This window comes from Cornus florida, unplaced genomic scaffold (genome assembly GCF_030987335.1).
Source record: "Cornus florida cultivar Cherokee Brave unplaced genomic scaffold, ASM3098733v1 CherokeeBrave_3.0.0_Hap2_Chr03, whole genome shotgun sequence".
Lineage (NCBI taxonomy): Eukaryota > Viridiplantae > Streptophyta > Magnoliopsida > Cornales > Cornaceae > Cornus > Cornus florida.
In genome coordinates, this window is record NW_026775573.1 from 34,329,656 (window position 1) to 34,353,928 (window position 24,273).

At 34.2% G+C, this 24,273-nt stretch overlaps 1 protein-coding gene, 1 long non-coding RNA gene and 1 pseudogene across 4 annotated transcripts; 1 reads left to right on the forward strand and 2 right to left on the reverse strand.

Moving 5' to 3' along the window:
• Window positions 1-200: 200 nt before the first annotated feature.
• On the reverse strand, window positions 201-8,052 carry LOC132300224 (disease resistance protein RPV1-like; annotated as a pseudogene).
• Window positions 8,053-10,696: 2,644 nt separating this feature from the next.
• LOC132300226 (uncharacterized) lies at window positions 10,697-11,853 on the forward strand. Its single transcript, XR_009480351.1, has 2 exons — window positions 10,697-11,252; window positions 11,578-11,853. It is a non-coding gene; the product is annotated as an uncharacterized LOC132300226 (long non-coding RNA).
• A 1,783-nt stretch (window positions 11,854-13,636) lies between these two features.
• LOC132300225 (disease resistance protein RPV1-like) lies at window positions 13,637-20,344 on the reverse strand. 3 transcript variants are annotated; one of them, XM_059797230.1, is made up of 6 exons: window positions 20,155-20,344; window positions 18,613-19,012; window positions 16,393-17,494; window positions 15,860-16,315; window positions 14,783-15,703; window positions 13,637-14,698 (listed from the first exon to the last, which is right to left on the reverse strand). In XM_059797230.1, exons 1-6 carry the CDS (start codon window positions 20,327-20,329, stop codon window positions 14,048-14,050), a joined length of 3,705 nt encoding a protein of 1,234 aa, XP_059653213.1. In that variant the 5' UTR covers window positions 20,330-20,344; the 3' UTR covers window positions 13,637-14,047. The 3 variants fall into 3 exon arrangements, with proteins under 3 accessions (XP_059653213.1, XP_059653215.1, XP_059653214.1); XM_059797232.1 differs by having other exon boundaries at window positions 18,613-19,168; window positions 20,155-20,218; XM_059797231.1 differs by lacking the exon at window positions 20,155-20,344 and having other exon boundaries at window positions 18,613-19,883.
• Window positions 20,345-24,273: the final 3,929 nt, after the last annotated feature.

The window sequence follows — 24,273 nt, forward strand, 5'->3', positions numbered from 1 at the left end:
TGTATCGTTACTGAAATCTCTCTCAAGAAAGGTGGAAGGCTTAATGATTTTTATTTTATTTAAAAAAAAAAATTTTGAGGTCCAAGAAAAAGAACATATATGGGTCCTATTGAACTTTAGCTTGGTAAACGAGTCTTTTTGAGAATTTTATAAGAGTGGGGGCAGTTAATTTCTCCATAGCAGTAGCGCTTTGGAGTATGTTGTGTTAATATACGTGGTCATCAATAGAAACACAAATGCAGTAACAGTAGATGTACAGGAGCCAGTAGCCACCCCTTCAGAGTCACCAAGTAATAAAGGTATTCCGATCACCGTCAACCGTATGGCGTAAATGGATGCCAAAACGATGATGGCAGAGGAAGTACGCGCCTGTCGTCAACTGATACAAATTACTCTTATTAACATTTTGACAAAAAAGATAGGTGTGGTATGGGGTACCCTTCTCTTCATCCTCAAACACAACATGAATTCCAAAGTCCTTTAGCTTATGAGACACCTGCAAAGAGACTGAACATTCACTTCATCGCCAGCTTCCAATTGATTCCCAAAATTCCAATGGCTTAACCATACCATCTCCTTCCCGTCATCTGGAATGCACATGAATGTTGGGCTGTATGCCCACTTCAGATCCTTTGTCCAATTACTCACTTTAATCATGAAAAACTCATACCAATTTGTAACCTTCGGATTACTAGTTTGTGCATAGACAACACATACATTGAAGCCTTGGATCTTGAAATTAGGAAATGAAGGTACCTTAAAACATATTGAAGATCCCATGCTCTTCATGCTGAACCAGCCTGGAACTTCACTACCAGGGAGAAAAGTGCTGAATATACTGAATTCATACAATCCCTACAGCATCGAAATCATAGTTTTTAACTCTTACGAATGTGTGCGAGCGCGCGCGTGTGTGTGTGTGTGAGAGAGAGAGAGAGAGCTCACCTGAAGGGGAACTTTTCTTCGGTCGACGTTAGGTTATTGACCAACAACACTTCAATATTTCTCAGGAATTCCAAGTTGGGCAAGCCCAAACTGCTGATCAGTACTTCATAAAAGTTTCCAATGGGTTGAACAACCCTTGAACCTCAGTTAGTTTGTCACAGTCAGTTATATACAAATACAGTGAATCCAACAGGTTTGGTAGATTTGTTATCATTTCCAATGACCTGCATTCGAATAAATCCAAACTCCTTAAACTCATTGGAAGCTCCGAAAGTAACTGAAGTGTTGTGCAGTTGTTTAGAGAGAGTGACCGGAGCATAGTGAGAAACTTGACACTCTCTGGTAGTATACAGATCGGATTGTTCCTTAGATCCAACCTCTGCAACAGGGATAGGCTGCCAATATCCTTTGGAATAGCATCATCTGATAGGTTGCAGCCAGCAAGACTCAAGACTGATAATGAGCGTGGTAAAGAACACAATGAAAAGCTGATCGATTCTGGACTTCTTCTTGGTCCCAATAGCCAATCCCGGAAGTATGAAGGCCATGATCTTACCCCAGTAGTCATGGAGGGTGATTGATTTATGCCAATCCCGTCTGCAAGAAGCATTTTCAAAGACTCCATCTGGCCCAGCTCTGTAGGAAACTTCTCGAGCTTTAAACAACGAGATAGAATGAGTATTTCAAGAGATTTTAGCTGGCCAATTTTCAATGGAAGTTTCCGAAGATTTTTGCAACCTTTTAGATTCAACAGAACTAGTCTCTCTAATTCCCCAATTGATCCATGAATCTCAATCAGATTTATACAATTTTTAAGAATTCATCTTTCAAGATTGGGGACTTGTGACAAGTCAGGTGTATTGGTAAGACCATGGGAATAACTGAGATCGAGGATTTTCAATGATGTGAGCAAAAAGTAAAAAAAATATTAGTATAACAAACTTGACAATCTAAGCATTTTACCAATGCACCACGCAATGGCCCATTTAGAAATTAGTTTATAAGAATATTAATATTAATCACCAAAGGAAAATAGTTTGTATCAAACCTTGTTTCCATTCCAAGCTTGTTTCAAGCTGCTATTGCGCATGTCAAGGGCAACCAAACTCTCCAGATGAAGGCCACTGGGTATAGAATCTAAAGGGAACCCATGCCAACACAACCATCTTAACTTCCTAGGGAATTCTTCATAGTCTCCTCTGAGCCTTGCATTATTTAGCTGGAGTAGTCTTAATCTAGGCATCCTTGAAAATGCATCAATGACCAGATCTACTTCATTTGATGTGGAATGCGATCTTGTTGAGGCAGAATTTATGGGGAGCCAAGAGAAGAAGCCTAGACGCTGCCGCTTCAATGAATTGTTTTTCGAAAGCAATGTTGATTTGTCCAGAAAATCTTCTAAAGAATGCCTTTTTGCATTATTTAAACCAAAGAATTTCTTGGTGGACCTATGTTCCTCAGACACATGCATGTTGAGGATGAGGCCTTCAATGGAATCTGTTCCCTGATTAGAGGACTCGAAAAGTTAGTACAACAACTTAAAAAACATTTACGGATACACATCTTGAGAAGCATATATCTTTGAAAAAAGAAGAAGAAGCATATATCTTACAGTTCTTTCATTTAACACATCAAAGGCGTCCTTATGATGCCACAATCTGCTACGTTTCCCTGGTTCCTTGGTTGATTCTTGGCGTATGATTTCTCTCCCCATGTCCTGAAGCATCTGATGCATTGTCAGCTTATTATTTCTATCAACAGTTATGAGACATCTATCAATGAGATTTTGAATCCCAACTTTTGTGTAGAAACCACACCCATCTAGTATTGTAATTGTGAATTCTTTATCCTTTCTAACAAAGAAACAAGCAATATCGAGGAATAAATTTCTGTCATGGTCATCTTGTAAAGAATCAAAGCTTATTTTTAGTTTCTTTAGGATCTGACTGTCAGGAATAGCTTCCAATTTTTTTTAATGCGCTTTCCCACACGTCTACATGTCTGCCACAGAGAGAAGAACCCAACACTTGAAGAGCTAAAGGAAGCCCTCTGCAGTAGTGTACGACCCTTTTTGAGTGCTCCAAGTAAACTTCAATGGGATGGTCTTGTCCAAAGGCATGCCAACATAAGAGCTGAAACGATTCATCGTCGTTTAATTCCTTAACTTTGTATACCTTACAAAGTTCATATGCCTTCACCAATTGCTCATGTCTAGTTGTTATGATAATTTTACTTCCTGGATAAAACCAATCTCGTATGATGAGTACTGAATTTAATTGGTCTAATTGATCCACATCATCAAGAACAATTAAAACTCTTTTACAGCAAATAGCATCTCTAATCTTGATGATTCCTTCATCAACACTGCTAATTTTTTCTTTTCTCCCCTTTAGAATATCTAAAAGAAGTCGATTATGTAAACTAACCAAACCATTGGGTTGTTCAGATATTTCTCTAATATTTGCAAGAAAGCTGCTACATTCAAATGTGTCGAAGTTTAGGTTATACACTGTCTTGGCAATGGTGGTCTTCCCAATTCCCCCCATTCCATAGATTGTCACTATGCCAACATCCGTCGATCCATCTTGTATCCATGAATTAATGTCTTTTACACGAGAATCTATTTCAATTGGGTATGGACCAACACTCAAGACCGTGCGTTTCAACTTGTTCCCAATCTCTTCAACAATTTTTTGAATAAAACGTGACTCTTGCCTACAAAATGCAATGAAAATGGATAAATTACATTCAAAAAGTCATCTATTAAAATGAAACAACAAATGATGATTATGAAAATAAAATAAAACAAATTACACGGTGTTCAATTTTGGACATCACGACTCATATACAAGCATAGAGACTGCTGAATATAATGATAATCTAGAATTGACAGAATTATGTAGGTTATACTCTCTTAAAATATATGAAAGAAGGAATAGAAGAAAAAAGATAAAAATGTTCACAAAATTCAGACTCCAATTCAAATAACCAAGTTCATGAAAAGGTACTGCTGTTGTTCACAATCCTAATGATATTTCCTTTCTTTAAAATTCATCTACTTATTTCCAGAATTTTTGCAACTACTAACTTTATTCTTTTGAAGTGATTTTATGTGATTTTAAACAACTTAAAGTTTAAGTTACTGAAGCACTTTTATCTCGAACCCAGCTATGCTTCTTTGTATCTTAATTCAAGAGATGTTTGTAATTTATTTTATATGGTACTGTGGCCTTCACATGCCTTGAGTTGTAAATAAAAATGATTAAACATTTTCGTTTTCCCTTTCATGTTCGATCCATCCTTTCTTTTTCCTTCTTTTCCATGCCTTCCAAATAGAAATATTATTATGATCAAATCTCTATATCAGTCGTATAATACATTTGCTCATATAATAAGCTTCTAGACTCAACATCCAGTATTTGGAAACCACTATACCACAAATAATGAAATAGGACAGTGATATAACATCGCATTTATATATATAATACACGCATATTAAATAGCAAGCCTTTTGCATCTACTTGAAGTCAAGCTTTCATATTTTATCAATACTTTGGCTAAAAGTATATATATAAATTCTAAAAAAAATTGTTAAATGATATACAGATAGTATTAATAATGTTTCAATATATTTCGACTAGTCTAAAACATTACCATTAAGAAAGAATGTTGATAGTGAGTAAAATTAGCATATATTGGCATGAATAAATTGAAAGTATTCAATCAACACTATTAACTCTTCAAGGAAATTACCCATCTATTATAACCATTCCTGCCAAATCTGCAACTTCTCTCAGAGCCGCCCTCCACCTCTTTATCTTGTCCAACCCCGCCTCTTTTCTTTCTTCTGTCTTTGCCTCAAATCGCTCTTCGTGTCTAGCAAATGCTTCTGCAAAACTCCCTGTCTGCGTTCTTACATGGGATGGATCCACATAATAGAAGATGGGCAGAATCATATGACCAACAGTCTTCTTGTGCTCAAGGATATTCAAAAGCTCATCAAGACACCATCTTGAAGATGCATACTCTTTTGAGAAGACTATTATTGAAATCCTCGACTTTTGGATTGCCTTATTTAGTTCTATGGCAATATTTTGTCCTTTATCCAGTCGATCATCATCCCTAAATGTGTGTATTCCTGCATGTAGTAGAGCTGTATAAAGGTGATCGGTAAAAGTATTCCGGGTGTCTCCACCTCTGAAACTCAAGAACATGTGATAAGAACATCGACTTGAGGAGGCTTCTTGGGCTCCCATAGCAACCATTGAACAATGCTCTAAGAAATCAATGAACAAGGGATATATGTAATCTGTCAGGCACAACCAGTAGTTGTGTAGTGTAAATAAAATAATAAACCAACAATATTATATTCTCAAATAAGTGAAGTCAATTAAAATCCCATATGCGAACCATAGTACATAAGGAAAATGCTAAAGGATATGCTTTAATGAATTACACACGTAACAGAAAATCCAGACACAAAATGTTGCAAAGTGGCTTCACAAAGGTTTTAGCAAAACTCAACTCTACCAAATTTCATCTCAATTATTTGTTGTATGCTACATGAATCCCATTTCACCATTTTCTTTTTATAGGGTTAATTATAACTTCATTTAAACTACATGATCTCATGTTAGTTTTGTCTTCTTATGACATTTTTATCTCTTAACTGACAAACATTCTCTCCCATAAAACATGACTAGGTAATAACTGTTATGTTGTGTTTGGGAGCACCAAATCGGCGCCTATTCAGTACTCCCAAACTTAGCTACAAAATTTCCTTTCAACTTTATAGACTAGGTTGATCACATAGTACACCATAAGCACTCTTCAACTTAACCAACATCATCTTCAATCTTCCCACCTATTAAAGAATTGAGCCTAGGTAATACAAATTCCTTTGGTATTTCTCGAGACCTTCGATCTTTATTACATCTCCATATATATATTTTCAGTTTTACTAAATTTATATATTCAATTTTAATCATACTTATTTGCATTCAATATTTTAAATTTATGCATGGTTAATTCACTTAAACTTTTAGAACAATTTGGATACTTGATCTGACAGTCTTATTTTTATTTTTATTTTTATTTTTATTTTTTCGGTAAGTATCTAACAGTCTTATTCAACATGGATCAACCATTAAGAACATAGAAACCAAACCCAGTGGCTAGTTTTATTCAAGTTACACTTCTATATGTAGTTTCAGCTTCTTCTTTTTCATGGATACATACAAATACAACAAAAAATTAAACAGAAACAGAAAACAAAAATTGATTAATGATACATGTAATAAACTAGAAATATTGAGCAATGGGTGTTTAATTGTAAAAGGGCTAGTAATTTGCAAAATACCCCAAGAAATGGACTCATCACTCCACTACAAGATTGAATTTGTAAAAGGGTTACCTGTAATTAGCAAAATATACGGCCGGCCCTGAGATTGAAAAAATTTCTAGAGGCCCTAGGCGAACTTTAATGTGAGGCCCTTTATACATAAAGTTTCACATGCACAAAAATAAATGTCTATTTTTTGAATCCGTAGGAAAATTTTCAAATTTAGCATCTGTTGGAGGACCTCTTTCAACTAATAAATCTCTCATTTTTTTTATCAATATTTTTCCAATTTCCTGGATCATTAATGTTCAAAGGAAGACTATCATTCTCATTCGTATATTCTTCATTTACCAAATCTTCAAGTTCATTCACATTTTCTTCGTTTTGATTCTCATTCGTATCTTCATTCATTAAATCTCCATGTTCATTAAGATTTTCTTAATTCCTATGTTCTTCATTCACCAAATCTTCAACTAAACTCTTTATTTGTGTATTGTCCCTAAAAAGCTTATGAATAGCGTCTTTTTGAGATTGAATTAATTTTTCTTCTCTCTTCTTTTTTTTTTTTTCTTTTTTCATGCCCAGATTCAAATTTTCTTGTAGACATAAATGACAAAAAAGAAAAAAAAAAAAAACAGAAATAGAAGTTATAGAATTAAAATATATATATATATATATTTGTTTTGCTGAAATAAAATGTAGATTACCTCAAAATGCAATGAATATGACACTATAATACCTTTTACTGTAATCAGCTTCTTCACACTAACACTCAAATCAAGCACCTCCAAGTTGCTCAAAGCACAAAAGTCTACAAAAAATGAAAATTTTGTTGTTTACATATTAATAAATTTTGTTACTTTATATTGTACTTTGTTTCATATACAATTGGGTGCCCATATTAATTGACAGATTTATGCTTTATGCGGTTAACATCCAATTTGTTATTAGCATGAAAAAAAAAAATGAATAATATATATATATTGAATAAGTGAAGAAATGACTTACCAGTCTGAAGTGATGAAAGCACGGTAAAAGATGGTAGGACCGTAGGATGCTGTAATTGTAACAATTATAATCCACTGGCCTTCAGCTTGTTCAAGACTCAAGTTGAACCCAAATTTACCAATTAGTCTTTCAAATCCTGCAAAGGGAGATCCTGTTTCAGTCATTATCTTCACTTTTGTTTGATAAGTCAGTCATTATCTTCACTTTATAACTAAAATTCATACAATATAAAAAAATTATATAAAAAAGATCATAAAAAATTTCACCAAATAGGATTTAGTTTGCAAAACAAGAATTACAGACCTTGATTAATTGATTTAGAAAAAAAACAATTAAAACAAAACCCATACATACAAGTTAGCAGTTGCAGAGAGAGAGAGGGGGGCAAGCTTGAGAGTTGAGAGACCGCGGGTGAAGCTTGCGAACTGCGAACCCTAACTGGAACAGCGGGCGATGGAAACTGAAAGATATGGGTTTTGATTTTTTGAACAATCTGAAATGATATGGCGATATGGGTTTTGAAATTTTGATTAACTGAAGTATATGGGTTTTGAACTTCTGATTCTTGTAGATTTTGTAGTTTGCAATTGCGAAGACAGAGAGAGGGCAAGTTTGGAGTTGAGAACGATGGAGGCGATTGGGGAGGCTGAAATGATTTGCCCTAAATTTCTGTTTTTTCTTACTGGTGGCCCATCATCCATGGGCCTATAAATTTTGAGGCCCCATAAATTTGAAGGCCCTAGTGGAGCCTTGGGTCAGGGCCGACCCTAAATTACCCCAAGAAATGGATTGATCACTCCACCAAAAGATATAATTTGTTCCGGTCAGTGCTGAAGAGAGAAGAGAGAAGCAAAAATGAGGAGTGAGAAAAAGAGAAGGAGAAGTGTCCAATGGGGGAGGAAAGGATAAGGAAAGAACCATTGGTGGGATCCACAGAGGAGGCTAACCTGCAAGTGAGCAACTCTACCTCAGTGAGGAATTTTGTCCAATACATCAATTGGTGGACCTCATTCATAATGAGCTCGGGTTGAAACTGTAGAATCTAACTTTTTTTATTAAGTTCTCATTATCAAGTGTTCTAAGAAAGAGTTTTACCTGTAATTGGCATAGGAGAGGAGAGGAGAGGACAGGAGAGAAAGAGTATTACTTGAGAAAGAAAATAAGAAAAGGAAGGTAAAGTAAAGTAAAGTAAAGTCAAATAAATGATACCAATAATTTACATTTATGTTTGGATAGATGGAAAAGGAAAAAGATAATGTGAGTATTCTGAATAAAATGGAAGAGATAAAAGAAAAGATTGAACAATGATCAAATAACTATAATACTCTTTATCTAAGATTTTGGAGGTGGTTCAATGTTATAATTTTGGAGGCTAATTTTTGCATTATGAAAGTATCACTAATCCACTTTCTTTTCCCTCTAAATTTTCTCATTTTTATACAATGTAAGGGATTTGGAGGGATAGCCAATCCTTTCTTTTCTCCTCAAATCCTTCCATCCAAACATAACATTTTTTATCCTTTCTTTTTTCTTTTCTTTTCTTTTCTTATCCCCCAAATAGATTCCTGAGCCAGTGTTTTCAAAAAAATATTCTGATTCTATGTGGATAGCTTTTTAATGCTACAATTTTTTTTTTCTTTTATGATACATAAAATAATTGAATATGCCTGATAGTAAACATTACTTATTATTTTCCTTTATTTTAAATTTGAATTGATGAGAATCATTTGTTTATTCTTAATAAATCACAGAACTTGTTGGTTTCTCTTTATTTTGATTAAGTTTAACCAAATTGAAGTGTCTATTTTGATGGAGTCGATGGACTAATGTGATTTTATGTTCACTAATTGCAGAGAAAGGAAAGGAGCAAAAAAGGAGGAGTGATAAAGAGAGAAGGGAAAGAGCCAAATGATAAAAGGGCTGGAGGGGAAAGGAAAGAACCATTGGCTGAATCCACTGAGGAAGCTTTCCTGCAACTGAATAGTTTGTGAACCCCGAGTTAATGACTTTGGTTGAATTTGCGCTTTAGAGTCTATATTAAAAAAAATTATTTTCTATGTCACCTCAAATGTTCAATGGATAGCTATTTAATGCTACAAACACTTTCTTTTCTTTACATTATTTTTTTTTTTATCTAGAACAGTGAGAGTTAATTGTTATTTATGATAAATCACAAAATGAAGCATTTTCTATTTATTTTGAACAAATTTGACAAAATTGAAGTGTCAATTTTGATATGCTACATGCTAGTATGATTGTATTTTAAAGTATATTATTATTATTTTTGTAAGATTATTAAGAAGTGCAAGGTGATGATGTGATGTCTTTCAGGATTTCTTATCCTTTAAATTTATTTATTTATTATTATTATTTTTTAAGGCGTCTTCTAATAGCTAGGATTTTTTTCATGTACGTTGTGGGGGTGGATTTCTTTTGTGGTTTATTCATGATCATTCATTTTGTGTGTGTAATACATGTCAATGAATACAAAAGAAAATTAAGATTTTTAACAAATTGAATCTATCATGAATGCGCTTATTGTGATATAAATACGTTTCCTCGATTGTACAATCCAGAGTTCAAGATACGAATTCATGGTGAGATATTTTGATGGACTATTTAAGATTTTTTTAAGTACGTCCATATAAGACTCGATAGAGTTATTACGATATTAATAAAGTTGTCTCCATTTATAATTGGATCTTTTTTCGATCCCAAATTTGTCGGAATTTAATCCACCCAAACGAAGAAATAAATAATAATATTTAACTTTTAATGTGAATGAGTAAAGGTGAAATTTACTAATTTAGGATCTATTTGGTTTGTAATTTTGAAAACAGTTCTCAGAAGGATAGGAAATATAAAACTATTTTTAAAGAACTATAAATGGAAAGTTCCTTAAAAATAGATCGTTTTATACTGAATTTTTAAAAAACTGAACCAAACATAATTTTTGTTCAATTTTTTAATTATGATCACACAATACACCATAAACATTCTTCAACTTAACCAACATCATCTTTAGTCTTCCCACAAATTAAAGAATTGAGGCTAGGTGAAAATTTTATTTTGGATACTTATGCATGGCTAATTTCTGTTATCTTAAACCTTGAGAACAAATTGGATATACTAAGACATCAACATGGAAGGGTCTAAGAACATAGAAACCAAACCCAGTGGCTAATTTTATTTAGCTTACATTTTTATATCTAATTTCAGCTTCTTCTTATTTTTTCATGGATACATACAAATTAAAGATACAAATAAATAAATAAATATATTATATTATATTATATTATATTCCAAAGGTATGGAGTTTAAAAGCTTGTAAGATTTGTTATATAGGTAGATACAGGTCAAATTGGGACAGGTCATGTTTGGAAATGAGTCCGTTTACTGTACCAACTCTGACCCAACTAAAAAATATATTACACATTGTTTGGCTGCTTTCATAACTCCAAGCAAATGAACAAGTCAGGCCTTTGTCCATATATGCTGAGCCCATAGCCCACTTAGCAACCTGATAAACCTAGACAAACAGAGGCGGTGGGGATTAGAACTGTGTGTTGGTTAGTTTGAAAAGAAGGAAAGGAATGGAGAACAGAAATGAGATGAAGAAAAGCATGTGGCTCAGAAAGGTGGAAATAAAGAAAATAGAGAAGAAGAACAGTAATCAGGAGTAAGTCCTGTGTACGGGCAAGAAAGATGAAGAAGAAAAAGGGTTGTTAGGTCGGAAAGGGGTTGGTGGGACTTGGAGGTTGATCAACTAGGGTTGGATGAGCTTGATGATTACAGAATTGCATTGGAAGGGTTCAGGAAGAATGTTCTGGCTCGGGCTGATGAGTTGGCGGCGGCGAGGGCTTGTTCATCTGATGAGATGTCCATTGCAGCGGCAGCGGCAGCGGCGAGTTCTTGTTCATCCGATGCGGCGGTGAGTGCCTGTTCATCCGATGCGGTGGTGAGTGCTTGTTCATATGTTGATTTTTTAGGAATGTTTTAGAATTTGACTTCACGGAGGGTTTTGAGTTGATTAATGATTAGGGTTTTTTTTGATTTGGGCAGGCTGATTTTGATATATAAATTGAATTGTATAAATTGATTTTGTATAAATTGATTTTGACATTGAATTGTATAGAGACAGTTTAATATGTTAATTTCTGAAAAACCAACTTTCTCTCATCTTTTCACTATTCCTTTATGTAATTGTAATCTCTCTGTATATGTGTATGTATATGTATATATGTATCTTATAATCTGTGAATGGGTTTTTGATTCGGTGATAGGGTTTTGGTGTGGAGGGCTCAGCAAGGGAAGTGCCAACTGGACCTGACCCTCTTCACCACCACAACAGTCCTTCCAGACCTTGATGGATCATCACCACCTCTCTGTGTGTCTGTGTGTGTTACATGTCTTTAATTTGACTGCTTAATTAATGGGGGTTTATATCATTTTCATTAGTTGTTCCACCTTTTTATTTATACATATTCTGTTATTGTACTAACTATATATATTGACTGCCATATATATCAATATATGGATTTGATTTTGTTGATTTTTAATTGAATTCTGTAATTCATTTGTCATAATTTGATTTGGTCATCACATCTCCAAGAAACACACACCACTGGTGTTGAAAATGCAAAGATGTGGAAAATTAACAGATAGACAAGAAAGTAACAGCACTGTTTTTGTTTGTAATTTACTGATAGAAGTAAGCATTTACAGAAAAGCTAGTTCTATGGTATATGATCATCTGTGTAACTGTGTTATTAATATTTTCACAAGAAGGATGGGTGTGGTATTGGCTACCCTTCTTCTCTTTCCCAAACACAACATTGACTCCAAATTCCTTTAGCTTAAAACTCCGACAGCTTCCATTAACTAGGATTCATCGGAAAAACACTGAAACATTCACTTCATCGCCAGTTTCCATTAATTGATTCACAAAATCCAAATGGCTTAACCATACCATCTCATTCCCGTCTTCTGGAACGCCCATGAATGCTGGGCTGTATGTATATCCATCCGCTTCAGATCCTTCGTTCTATTACTCACTTTAATCACGCATAAGTTATACCACTAAGCATTGATCGAATTATGTCTAACAGAATGTGCATAGACAACACATGCATTCAAGCCTTGGATCTTGAAATTAGGAAATGAAGGTACCTTAAAACATATTGAAGATCCCATGCTCTTCATGCTGAACCAGCCTGGAACTTCACTACCAGGGAGAAATGTGCTAAATATACCCAGTTCATAGAAATGTGTTAAAATCATAATTTTTTACTCTTACCGATATGAGAGAGACAGAGAGAGAACTCACCTGATGGGGAACTTTGCTTTCAGTTAACGCCATGTTATACAAAAAAGACACTTCAATATTTCTCAGGAATTCCAAGTTGGACAAGTCCAAATTGCCGATCATTGCTTCATCAAAGTTTCCAGTGGCTTCTAACTTGAACATTCTCTGAACCTCTGTTAGTTTCTCACAATTAACTGTCAATAAAAACAGCGAATTCAACAGGTTTGGTAGATTTGTTATCATTTCTAATGACCTGCACTCCAGGTAATCTCAATGACCTTAAACTCATTGGAAGCTCCGGAAGTAACTGGGGTTTTGGGCAGTTGTTTAGATCGAGTCTGTGGAGCATAGTGAGACCCTTATAAATTACAAAATACAGTGATTTTCTCTTTTTTTGGATTAAATTTGACAAAATTGAAGTGTCAGTTTTGGCCCGCTCATGTGATTTATGTTTAAGGTATTTTTATTCCTTTTTGAATTATTATTTCTCTACTTTTCATATCTTGTTTGAATTATTATTTCTCAAATAGTATTTTTTCAGTAAAAGAATTTGTTGCCCAAAAAATAAATATATTATTATACAAAGCAAATGCAAAACGTATGTAACGAGTATATCTCTTTTTTTTTTTTTTTTTGGCAAATGTAACAAATTCATAAAGGATTTTGTGGCTTGTTGATTAATTAACAGTGAAAGAGAGTTAGACGGTGACACATTTATCGTTGATTTCAATAGGTTTGGTGTACTTCTCATACCACTTCCGGTTACCTGCACCAAGCTCAATCCAAGTCCCGGCCATAGACTCATTGGAAGTTCTTAAGTAATTGGTGGCTTGTGCAATGCTCTATTACTAAGTGATTGCAGCTCAGAGACAGTGATCTAAAGTAACTTCTTGAGCTTTAGATAGCCAGCAAGAAACAAGAAAAATGAAAAATAAGTGTATCCGAAGTGATTGCAAACATCCGAAGTTTACTTTACATGTCAATCGGCAAGTGAATGCACACATTCGAAATTTACTTTACAATAAGTGTATCCGAAGTGATTGCACACATCCGAAGTTTACTTTATAGTCCAAGTGTATCCGAATGTCACCAGCTTAGAAGGTTACTCATAACATAAAAAATAAAAGAGGTACTTGTAGGAAGCTTTTAACAACTTTTTCTATTCGAAAAACAACTCTTTAATTCTCTAATGACTCATGAACATTAATCAAATTTATGCTGAAAGTAAGCCATTTTGCGCACCTGAATTCTGCCGTTAATATCAACCAGTTGGCTCAGGCCATTAAACTCGGGCATTCACTTCAGCTTAGAGTGTAAAGCAAGAAATCTACGTTATTAACATTTTGACAAGGAGTGCTTTGGAGTATGTATTTGTATATTAAAGGTCACTGTGAATCGAAAAAAAAAATGATATAGAGGTGTTACTGTCAGATCATCCTCAGCAATCATCATTGCTGCTCCTCCACATCGCCAGATAAGAAGTTATACCAAGTAGTCCAATCATAATTGCTGTCATCCGGTAAGCTTCGATGGAGGCTATAGTTGTAATGACAAAGGAAGTACAAACCTGTCCTCACCTGATACACCGACAAATCTACGTTATTAACATTTTGACAAGAAGGATAGGTGAGGTATGGGGTACCCTTCTCTTCTTCCTCAATCACAACATGGATTCCAAACTCCTTTAGCTTAAGGTTCGTTTCTTCTTCCTCAAAAAGCACTGAAATATTCACTTCATCGCCAGCTTCCATGAATTGATTCACAAAATTCCAATGGCTTAACCATACCATCTCCTTGAGGTCATCTGAAATGCCCATGAATGTTGGGCTGTATATCCACTTCAGATCCTTTGTCCTATTACTCACTTCAATCATGCAACACTCGGTCCAATAAGCATTTCTCCAATAAACATTTCTTGAATTACCAGAATGTCCATCAATTTGTGCATAGACAACACATACATTCAAGCCTTGGATCTTCATATTAGGAAATAAAGGTACCTTGAAACATATTGAAGATCCCATGCACTTTATGCTGAAGCAGCCTGGAACTTCACTACCAGGGAGAAAAGTGCTAAATATACCCAATTCATACAGTCCCTACAACATGAAAATGATCATTTTTAACTCTTACCGATATGTGTGTGTGTGAGAGAGAGAGAGAGACAGAGAGAGAGAGCTCACCTGGAGGGGACCTTTTATTTTAGTTCTAGTCATGTTATTCCACAGAGACACTTCAATATTTCTCAGGAATTCCATGTCGGACAAGCCCAAATTGCTGATCATTACTTCATCAAAGTTTCCAATGGGTTCTAACTTGAACAACCCCCGAACCTCAGTTAGATTGTCAGAGTAATTCATCAACAAATGCAGTGAACCCAACAGGTTTGGTAGATTTGTTATTGTTTCCAGTGACCTGCATCTTAATAAATACAATTCCCTTAAACTCATTGGAAGCTCCGGAAGAAACTGGAGTTTTGTGCACTTCTCTAGATCAAGAACCTCCAGCAGAGTGAGACACTTGATGCTCTCTGGAAGGCTACAGATTGGATTTTCACTTAGATCCAAGTCCTGCAACAGGGATAGGCAGCCAAGATCATTTGGAATAGCATCATTTGATAGGTTGCAGCCAACAAGACTCAAGCTTGATAATAAGCGTGGTAAAGAATACAATGAAAAGCTGATAGATTCGGGACTTCTTCTTGGTCCCAAAAGCCAATCCCGGAAGTGTGAAGGCCATGATCTAACCGCAGTAGTCATGGAGGGTGATTGACTTATGGCAACCCCATCAGCATGGAGTATTTTCAAAGATTCCATCTTGCTTAGCTCCGTAGGCAACTTCTCGAGCTTTAAACAACCAGAGAGAATGAGTATTTCAAGAGATTTTAGCTGGCCAATTTTCAATGGAAGCTTCCCAAGATTTTCACAACCTTTTAGATTCAAAAGAACTAGTCGCCCTAATTCCCCGATTGATTCATGAATCTCAATCAAATTTTTGCAATTTTTAAGAATCAATTTTTCAAGATTGGGGACTTGTGAGAAGTCAGGAGTATTGGTAAGACCATGGGAATGACTGAGATTGAGGATTTTCAACGATCTGAGTAACTGTATAAAAAAGTAGAAAATATTAGCATAACACACTTGACAACCAAAGCATTTTACCAAGGCACCACGCAATAGCCCATTTAGAAATTAATTTTATATGAATATAAATATCAATCACAAACGAAAAGAAAAATAGGAAAATAGTTTGTATCAGACCTTGTATCCAGTCCAAGCTTGTTTCAAGTTGCTATTGCGCATGTCAAGGGCAACCACACACTCCAGATGAAGGCCACTGGGTATAGATTCTAAAGGGAACCCACGCCAACACAACCATCTTAACTTACTAGGGAATTCTTCATAGTCTCCTCTAACCCTTGCATTATTCAGCTGCAGTAGTCTTAACCTCTGCATCCTTGAAAATGCATCAATTTGAAAATCTACTTCATTTGATATGGAATGCGATCTAATTGAGGAGGAATTTATAGGGAGCCCAGAGAAGAAGCCTAGACGACGCCGCTTCAATGAATTGTTTTCGGAAAGTAATGTAGGTTTGTCAAGAAAATCCTCTGAATGGTGTCTTTTTGCATTATTTAAACCAAAGAATTTCTCAATGGACCTATCTTCCTTAGACGCATTCAAGTTGAGGATGAGGCCTTCAATGGAATCTGTTCCCTGATAAGAGAACTTAAAAAGTAAGCACGCCAACTAAAAAATATACAAATAGACATCACGAGAAGCATATTTCTTACAGTTTTGTCATTTAATATGCTAAAGGCGTCCTTGTGATGCCACAATCTGCTGCGTTTCCCAGGCTCCTTGGGTGATTCTTGGCGTATGATTTCTCTCCCCATGTCCCGAAGCAACTGATGCATTGTCAGCTTGTTATATTCATCGATAGTTATGAGACATCTATCAATGAGATTGTGAATCCCAACTTTTGTGTAGAAACCACACTCATCTAGTATTGCAATTGTGAATTCTTTATCCTTTCTAACAAAGAAACAAGAAATGTCGAGGAATAAATTTCTCTCGTGGTCATCTTGTAAGGAATCAAAACTTATTTTAAGTTTTTTTAGGATCTGACTGTCAGGAATAACTTCCAATTTCTTTAATGTACCTTCCCACACATCTACAGGTCTGCCAGATAGAGAAGAACCCAACACTTGAAGAGCTAAAGGAAGCCCTCCACAGTAGCGTACAATCCTTTTTGAGTACTCCAAGTAAACTTCAATGGGATGGTCTTGTCCAAAGGCATGCCAACAGAAGAGCTGAAATGATTCATTCTCGTTTAGTTCCTTAACTTTGTGCATCTTATACCGTTCATGTGCCTTGAGTAGTTGCTCATGTCTAGTGGTTATGACAATTTTACTTCCTGGATAAAACCAATCTCGCATAATGAGTACTGCATTTAATTGGTCTAATTGATCTACATCATCAAGAACAACTAAAACTCTTTTACAGCAAAGAGCATCTCTAATCTTAATGATTCCTTCATCAACACAGCTAATTTTTTCTTTTCTCCCCTTTACAATATCTGAAAGAAGTCGTTTCTGTAAACTAACCAAACCATTGGGCTGTTCTGATATTTCTCTAATATTTGCAAGGAAGCTGCTACCTTCAAATCTGTCGAAGTTTAGGTTGTACACAGTTTTGGCAATGGTGGTCTTCCCAATTCCCCCCATTCCACAGATTGTCACTATGCCAACATCCGTTGATCCATCTTGTACCCACGAATTAATGTCTTTTACACGAGAATCTATTCCAATTGGGTATGGACCAACACTCAAAACTGTGCGATTCAACTTATTTCCAATCTCTCCAACAATTTTTTGAATAAAACGTGACTCTTGCCTGCAAAATGCAATGGAAATGGATAAAGTGCTATTTAAACGTCATCTATTATAATGAAACAACAAGTGATGATTATAAATATAAAATAAAACAAATTACATGGTGTTCAATTTTTGGCCATTACGACTCATATACAAGCATATAGACTGCTATATATTATGATAATCTCAAATTGACAGAATTACATAGGTTATACTATGTTAATGATATATAAGAGGAGGAGGAATATAAGAAAAAAGATAAGAATGTTCAAAAAATTCATACTCCAATTGAAATAACCAAGTTCATGAAAAGGAATTCATGTTTTTCACAATCCTAATGATATTTCCTTGTTTTAAAATTCATCTACTTCCTTGTTTTAAAATTCATCTACTTATTTTCCAGAATTTTTGCAACTACTGACTGTATTCTTTTGAAGTGCTTTTATATGATTTTAAACAACTTAAAATTTGAGTTACTGAAGAACTTTTAACTCAAACCCAGCTATACTTCTTTGTATCTTAATTCAAGATATGTATATAATTTATTTTATACATATTGTGGCCTTCACACACGCCTTGAGTTGTAAATAACAATGATTAAACATGTTGCTCGTTTTACCCTTTCATGTTCGATCCATCCTTTTTTTTCCCTTCTTTTTCATGCCATCCAACTAGAAATCTTCTTATGATCAAATCTATATATTAGTGGTATAATACATTTCACAAACTCATATAATAATTTTCTAGACTTAACATCCAGTATTTGGAAACCACTATACCACAAATTATGAAATAGGACAGTGATACAACATTGACTTTATATTACATATGCATATTGGATAGCAAGTCTTTTGCATCTACTTGAAGTCAAGCTTTCATATTTTATTAATACTTTGGCTAAAAGTATATATGTATATATATCATTTCAAAAAAAATGATAAATAATACATAGATAGTATTAATAGCGTTTCAATACATTTCGACTAGTTTAAAACATTGGCATTAAAAAATAATGTGAGAGTGGATAACATTAGCATCTAATGGAATGAATAATTTGAAAGTATAAATAAATAGTATTAACACTTTAAGAAAATTACACATCTCTTTTTTTGTTTTTTTGATAAGTAAGAAAATTACCCATCTCTTAAAACCATCCCTGCCATATCTGCAACTTCTTTCAGAGCTTCCTTCCACCTCTTTATCTTGTCCAACCCCGCCTCTTTTCTTTCTTCTGTCTCCATCTTAAATCGCTCTTCATGTATGGCAAATGCATCTGCAAAACTCCCTGTCTGCTTTCTTACATGGGACGGATCCACATGATAGAAGACTGGCAGAATCATATGACCAACAGTCTTGTTGTGCCCAAGGATATTCAAGAGCTCATCAAGACACCATCTTGAAGATGCATAGTTTTTTGAGAAGACAATTATTGAAATCCTCGACTCTTGGATTGCCTTATTTAGTTCTAGGGCGATATTTTGTCCTCTCTCCAGTGCATCATCGTCCCTAAATGTGCGTATTCCTGCATGTAGTAGAGCTGTATAAAGGTGATCAGTAAAGGTATTCCGCGTGTCATCACCTCTGAAACTCAAGAATGCATGATAAGAACATCGACTTGAGGAGGCATCTTGGGCTCCCATAGCAGCGATCAAACAACTCCCTTAGAGATCAATGAACAAGGGATATATGTAATCTGTGCAGGAACAACAAGTATTTGGGTATGGCTTCAACAAAAATAAATAAACAAACAATATTATATACTCAAATAAGCAAAGTCAATTAAATCCCATATGCGAACCATAGTACATAAGGAAAATGTTAAAGGATATGCTTTACTGAATTACACATGAGGCAATGGTTAAATGGAAACACACGTATCAAAAATCCAGACACGAAATGCTTCAAAGTGGCTTCACAAAGGATTTAGCACAACTCAACTCAACCAAATATCATCTCAATTATTTGCCGTATCTACATGACTCCCATTCCACCATTTGCTCTTTCTAGGATTAATTATAACTTCAATAAAACTACATGAACTCGTGTTAGTTTTATCTTCTTATGAACTCTTTATTTCTTAACTGACAAACATTCTCTCCCATAAAACATGACTAGGAACAACTGTTGTGTTTGGGAGCACCAAATTGGCTCCTATTTGTATTCGGTGCTCCCAAACTTAGCTAAAAATTTCCTTTCAACTTCAAAGACTGAGTTGATCACATAAAACATCATAATTTAAGCACTCGTCAACTTAACCAACATCATCCATCTTCAATCTTCCCACCTATTAAAGAATTGAGCCCAGGTAATAAAAACTCTTTTGGTATTTCTTGACCTACGGTTTTTATTACATCTCCTAAATTTATATATCAACTTTACTAAATTTATATATTCAATTTTAATCTTACTTATTTAAATTCCATACTTATTTTAAATTTAGTGTGGTTAATTCCTACTAGCTTAAACTTCCAGAAGAAATGGGATACTTGATTTGACACAGAGAGACAGAAATTTCAAGACATCAATATGTAGTTTCAGTTTTTTTCATGGATGCATACACTTGCAACAACAGATGAAACAGAAACAGAACATACACCATAATAAATAAAAAATTGATTAATGAACATACAAAATAAACTTGAAATGTAGAGCAATGGGTGTTCAATTGTAAAGGGTTACCTGTAATTAGCAAAATACACCAAGAAATGGATTGATCACTCCACTTAAAATTTGAATTTGTTCTTGTCACTGATGAGAGAGAGAGAGAGAGGGGGGGGAGAATCAAAAAGTGGAGCGAGAAAGAAGGGGAAGTGTCAAATGACAAAAGGGGAAGAAAAAGGAAAGAAAGAACCATTGGTGCGATCTACAGGGAAAGCGTCCTTGTAAGTGGAGCAACCTGAGTGGACTTTGATTAATCGGTCGATTTGTGACACGTGGTGTGACTCTATATTTTGAGATTTTTTAGTTATTTAATTTGTCTTATTATTTTGGAATATGTGATCGTCCTAGTCATCATAGGACCGACTAGAGTTCTTTAATCTTTCTTTTTCTTTTTTTTTTTCTTTTTTTCTTTTTTTTGACACCACTTTAATATTTCTTTGACCTCTATGTATAGGTATATATTCTTCCGAGACATGCTAGCTAGGCTGGCAATTATCAATAAACTTCATTAGTTGACCTAAATGCAGGGCAGAATTGGAATTTTTTTTAGTGGGGACAATTTTTTATTTATCTTGTAGTTGTGGTTTATGTTGGAAAATTTCAAGAGAGAGAGAGAGAGAGATTGATGGACATGTTAGACGACTTTTTCACAATAAAATATTCAAAAATCAGTTTTCAACTTGAATGACAATCTAAAAATTAAAAGGGCCATTTAATTACGATTCTTTTATATATATTCTGAATCTTTTAAAGTTTGATGGAAAAATTTAAAATTTTTAAGTGAGCAAAATAGGTATGCTTATGTAGTTGAATTTATGTTTATGATGTGGTGTCAAATAAATATATAATAAATGTCACTTCCCCGAAAAGATAGAATTTGTTCGGGTCACTGCTGAAGAGAGAAGAGAGATGCAAAACTGAGAAGTGAGAAAAAGAGGTGGACCTCATTCATAATGAGCTCCAACAAAATGAAGAATTATAAGTCGTGTGTGAACTTAAAAGAGGTGGACCTCATTCGTTGAAACTGTAGAATCTAACTTTTTTATTAAATTCTCATTATCAAATGTTCTACGAATGAGTTTTACGTGCAATTGCCATAACACTCTTTCTTTGGATACAAGGAAAAATAATAATAATAATAATAATAGTTAATAATAATGGTTATAAAAAAAATAAAAAAATAAAGAATAATAATAATTTATATTAATTTTTAAATAAATAGGAAAGAAAAGAAAGAAAATATTAATATTTTTATTTGGATGAGATGGAGGAAAAAAAAAAGAAAAAAAAAAAAGTTAGCGATCGAATAACTATCATATCCTTTATCTAAAATTTTAGAAGTTGTTCAGTGTTATAATTTTAAAGGTTAATTTTGGCATTTTGAAAGTATCACTAGCCTACCTTCCTTTTTCTTCAAATCTTCTCATTTTTTGAGGAATAAAATATGAGAAATTTGGAGACTAGTCAATCCTTTCTTTTTTTCATTAAATCCTTTCTTTTTTTTCATCAAATCCTTTTATCCAAACACAACATTCATTATTCTTTCTTTTCTTTCCGTATCCCCCCAAATCCTTCCATCCCAATGATGCCTCAATAGAATACTAAGACAGTGTGTTTTCAAAAAAATGTTCTAATTCTATGGATAGCTTTTTAATGCTATATAAAAAAATATAAAAAATTCTTTTATGATACATAAAATAAATGAATATGCATAAAGATTACTTATTATTTTTCTTTATTTTAAATTTGAATTGATGAGAATTATTTGTTTATTCTTAATAAATCACAGAACTTTTTGGTTTCTCTTTATTTTGATTAAGTTTAACCAAATTGAAGTGTCTATTTTGATGGACTAATGTGATTTTATGTTCACTAATTGCGGAGAAAGGAAAGGAGCAAAAAAGGAGGAGTGATAAAGCGAGAAGGGAAAGCGCCAAATTATAAAAGGGCTGGAGGGGAAAGGAAAGAACCATTGGTTGAATCCACTGAGGAAGCTTTCCTGCAACTGAATAGCTTGTGAACCCCGAGTTAATGACTTTGGTTGAAATTGTGCTTTAGAGTTTATATTAAAAATATTTTCTATGTCACCTCAAATGTTTAATGGATAGCTATTTAATGCTACAAACACTTTCTTTTCTTTACATTTCCTTTTATATATATATATATATATATATATATATATATATAACAGTGAGAGTTAATTGTTATTTATGATAAATCCCAGCATGAAGCATTTTCTATTTATTTTGAACAAATTTGACAGAATTGAAGTGTCAATTTTGATAGGCTACTTCCTAGTATGATTGTATTTTAAAGTATATTATTATTATTATTTTTGTAAGATTATTAAGAAGTGCAAGGTGATGATGTGATGTCTTTCGGACTTCTTATTCTTTAAATGTATTTATTTATTTATTATTATTATTATTTTTTAAGCCGTCTTCTAATAGCTAGGATTTTTTTGTGTACGTTGTGAGGGGGATTTCTTTTATTGTTTATTCATGATCATCCATTTTGTGTGTGTAATACATGATTATCATGAATGCGGTTATTGTGATATAAACTTGTTTCCTCGATTGTTTAATCCAGAGTTAAATACCAATTCATGGTGAGATATCTGGATGAACTATTTAATATTTTATTTTTAGTATGTTCATATAAGACTGGATAGACTTAGTACGATATTAATAAAGTTGCCTCCACAATTATGTTAGAGTTTTATAATTGAATCTTTCTTCGATTCCAAATTTTCGGAATTTAATCCACCCAAATGAAGAAATAAATAATTATATTTAATTTTTTAATCTGAATGAGTAAAGGTGAAATTTAAGGTTTGCTTGATTTGTAACTTTGAAATTTAAGAACATTGAAGCCAAACCCAGTGGCTAATTTTATTTAGCTTACATTTTTATATCTACTTTCAGCCTTTTTTTATTTTTTATTTTTATTGATACATACACTTGAAACATTGGGGCAGGCCATCTTTGGATATGAGTCAGTGCACTGTACTAACTCTGATCCAACTAAAAAATATAGACCCCCTTGACTTTCACTTCCTAGCAAAAAAACCCATTTATTAATTGTTTTAGCCAAAAAAAAAAAAAAAAAAACCCCACATGAGGAGGTATTCTAACTAACATCCATTTAAGTAATTTTTTAGGTAATTTTTTTAACCAAATTACCCCTCAATGTTCATTGAAATAGCCAAAGCCTATCTCCACTGGCTGCTCTCTCCACGAACTAGCCCTTCCCACCTCAATGTTCACTGTCAATCACGGACACGAGGCACAACGTGGCGACAACAGGGAAGAACTCTGGCTATGTACATGCAGTGAGTTGCAGACTGGATGGTGGAGAGCTCGGTTGTGGCGGTGCAGCAGCGGTGGCTAGTGCGGCTGTGGAGGGAAAAATTCCCCTCCAGTAAGAGTTGTCCACGTCATCACAATACAAATTTATACTTTTAATCATTTGATAGATTGTAGAAGCCCAATCCGGGTCGAGCCCAAATTAAGTCTCCTTTTAACCCAAGATTGTTGGTGCTAGACTTTCAGCCCATTAATCAAGCTCAGCAAGCCCAAGATGTATTCAGCCCAAACTATTTGGGAGTAAATGAGTCCTACCAAGCGAAAGATCCTACGTGAAAGGAAAATTCTACAAAAGGGAAAATTTGGCATGGAGATAATTGAAAAAATGCAGTAACTTAATTAGTAAAGAATTGTATATGGAATAAATTGGAGGACAAGCAAGGCAAGTGCTACCATAATTCTACCATCTTTTTGTATATAAATAGAGGCCTAAACTTCCAATAAAGATCATCGAGCAATATACGTTTTTCTCTGAGTAATTCTTGTTATTTATTAATTTATCTTGAGTGAGTGGTATTATTTCTTTTAATTTCTTTTATTAAGAGAAATTTTACAATTACACTTTGGTGCCGTCTTTGGGAACCGTAAAGAAATATACTCCCACAAGTGATTCAAATTGTTTATGTTACTATGATCTAGAATGTCAATCAGATGATCCGCAGCAGCAGCTGATCAACAGATGGAGTTAATGCAGAAGATGCGAGAAAAGTTCCTGCACCAATTTGAAACGCTTCGTCAAGCGAACGAGGCTAGCACAGCTCAGATTTCGTTG

Bases quoted from the DNA above. Each gene is read 5' to 3' on its own strand.
- LOC132300225 (XM_059797230.1), bottom strand. From the start codon at position 20,329: ATGGTTCTTTCTTTCCTTTTTCTTCCCCTTTTGTCATTTGACACTTCC. The intron at 17,495-18,612 runs GTAATTTTCTTA...TGCATTTTGCAG, and splicing joins GGGATGGTTTTAAGAGATGG to GCAAGAGTCACGTTTTATTC. The intron at 15,704-15,859 runs GTCTGATACAAA...TTTTTTATACAG, and splicing joins AAGCTTGGACTGGATACAAG to TTACTCAGATCGTTGAAAAT.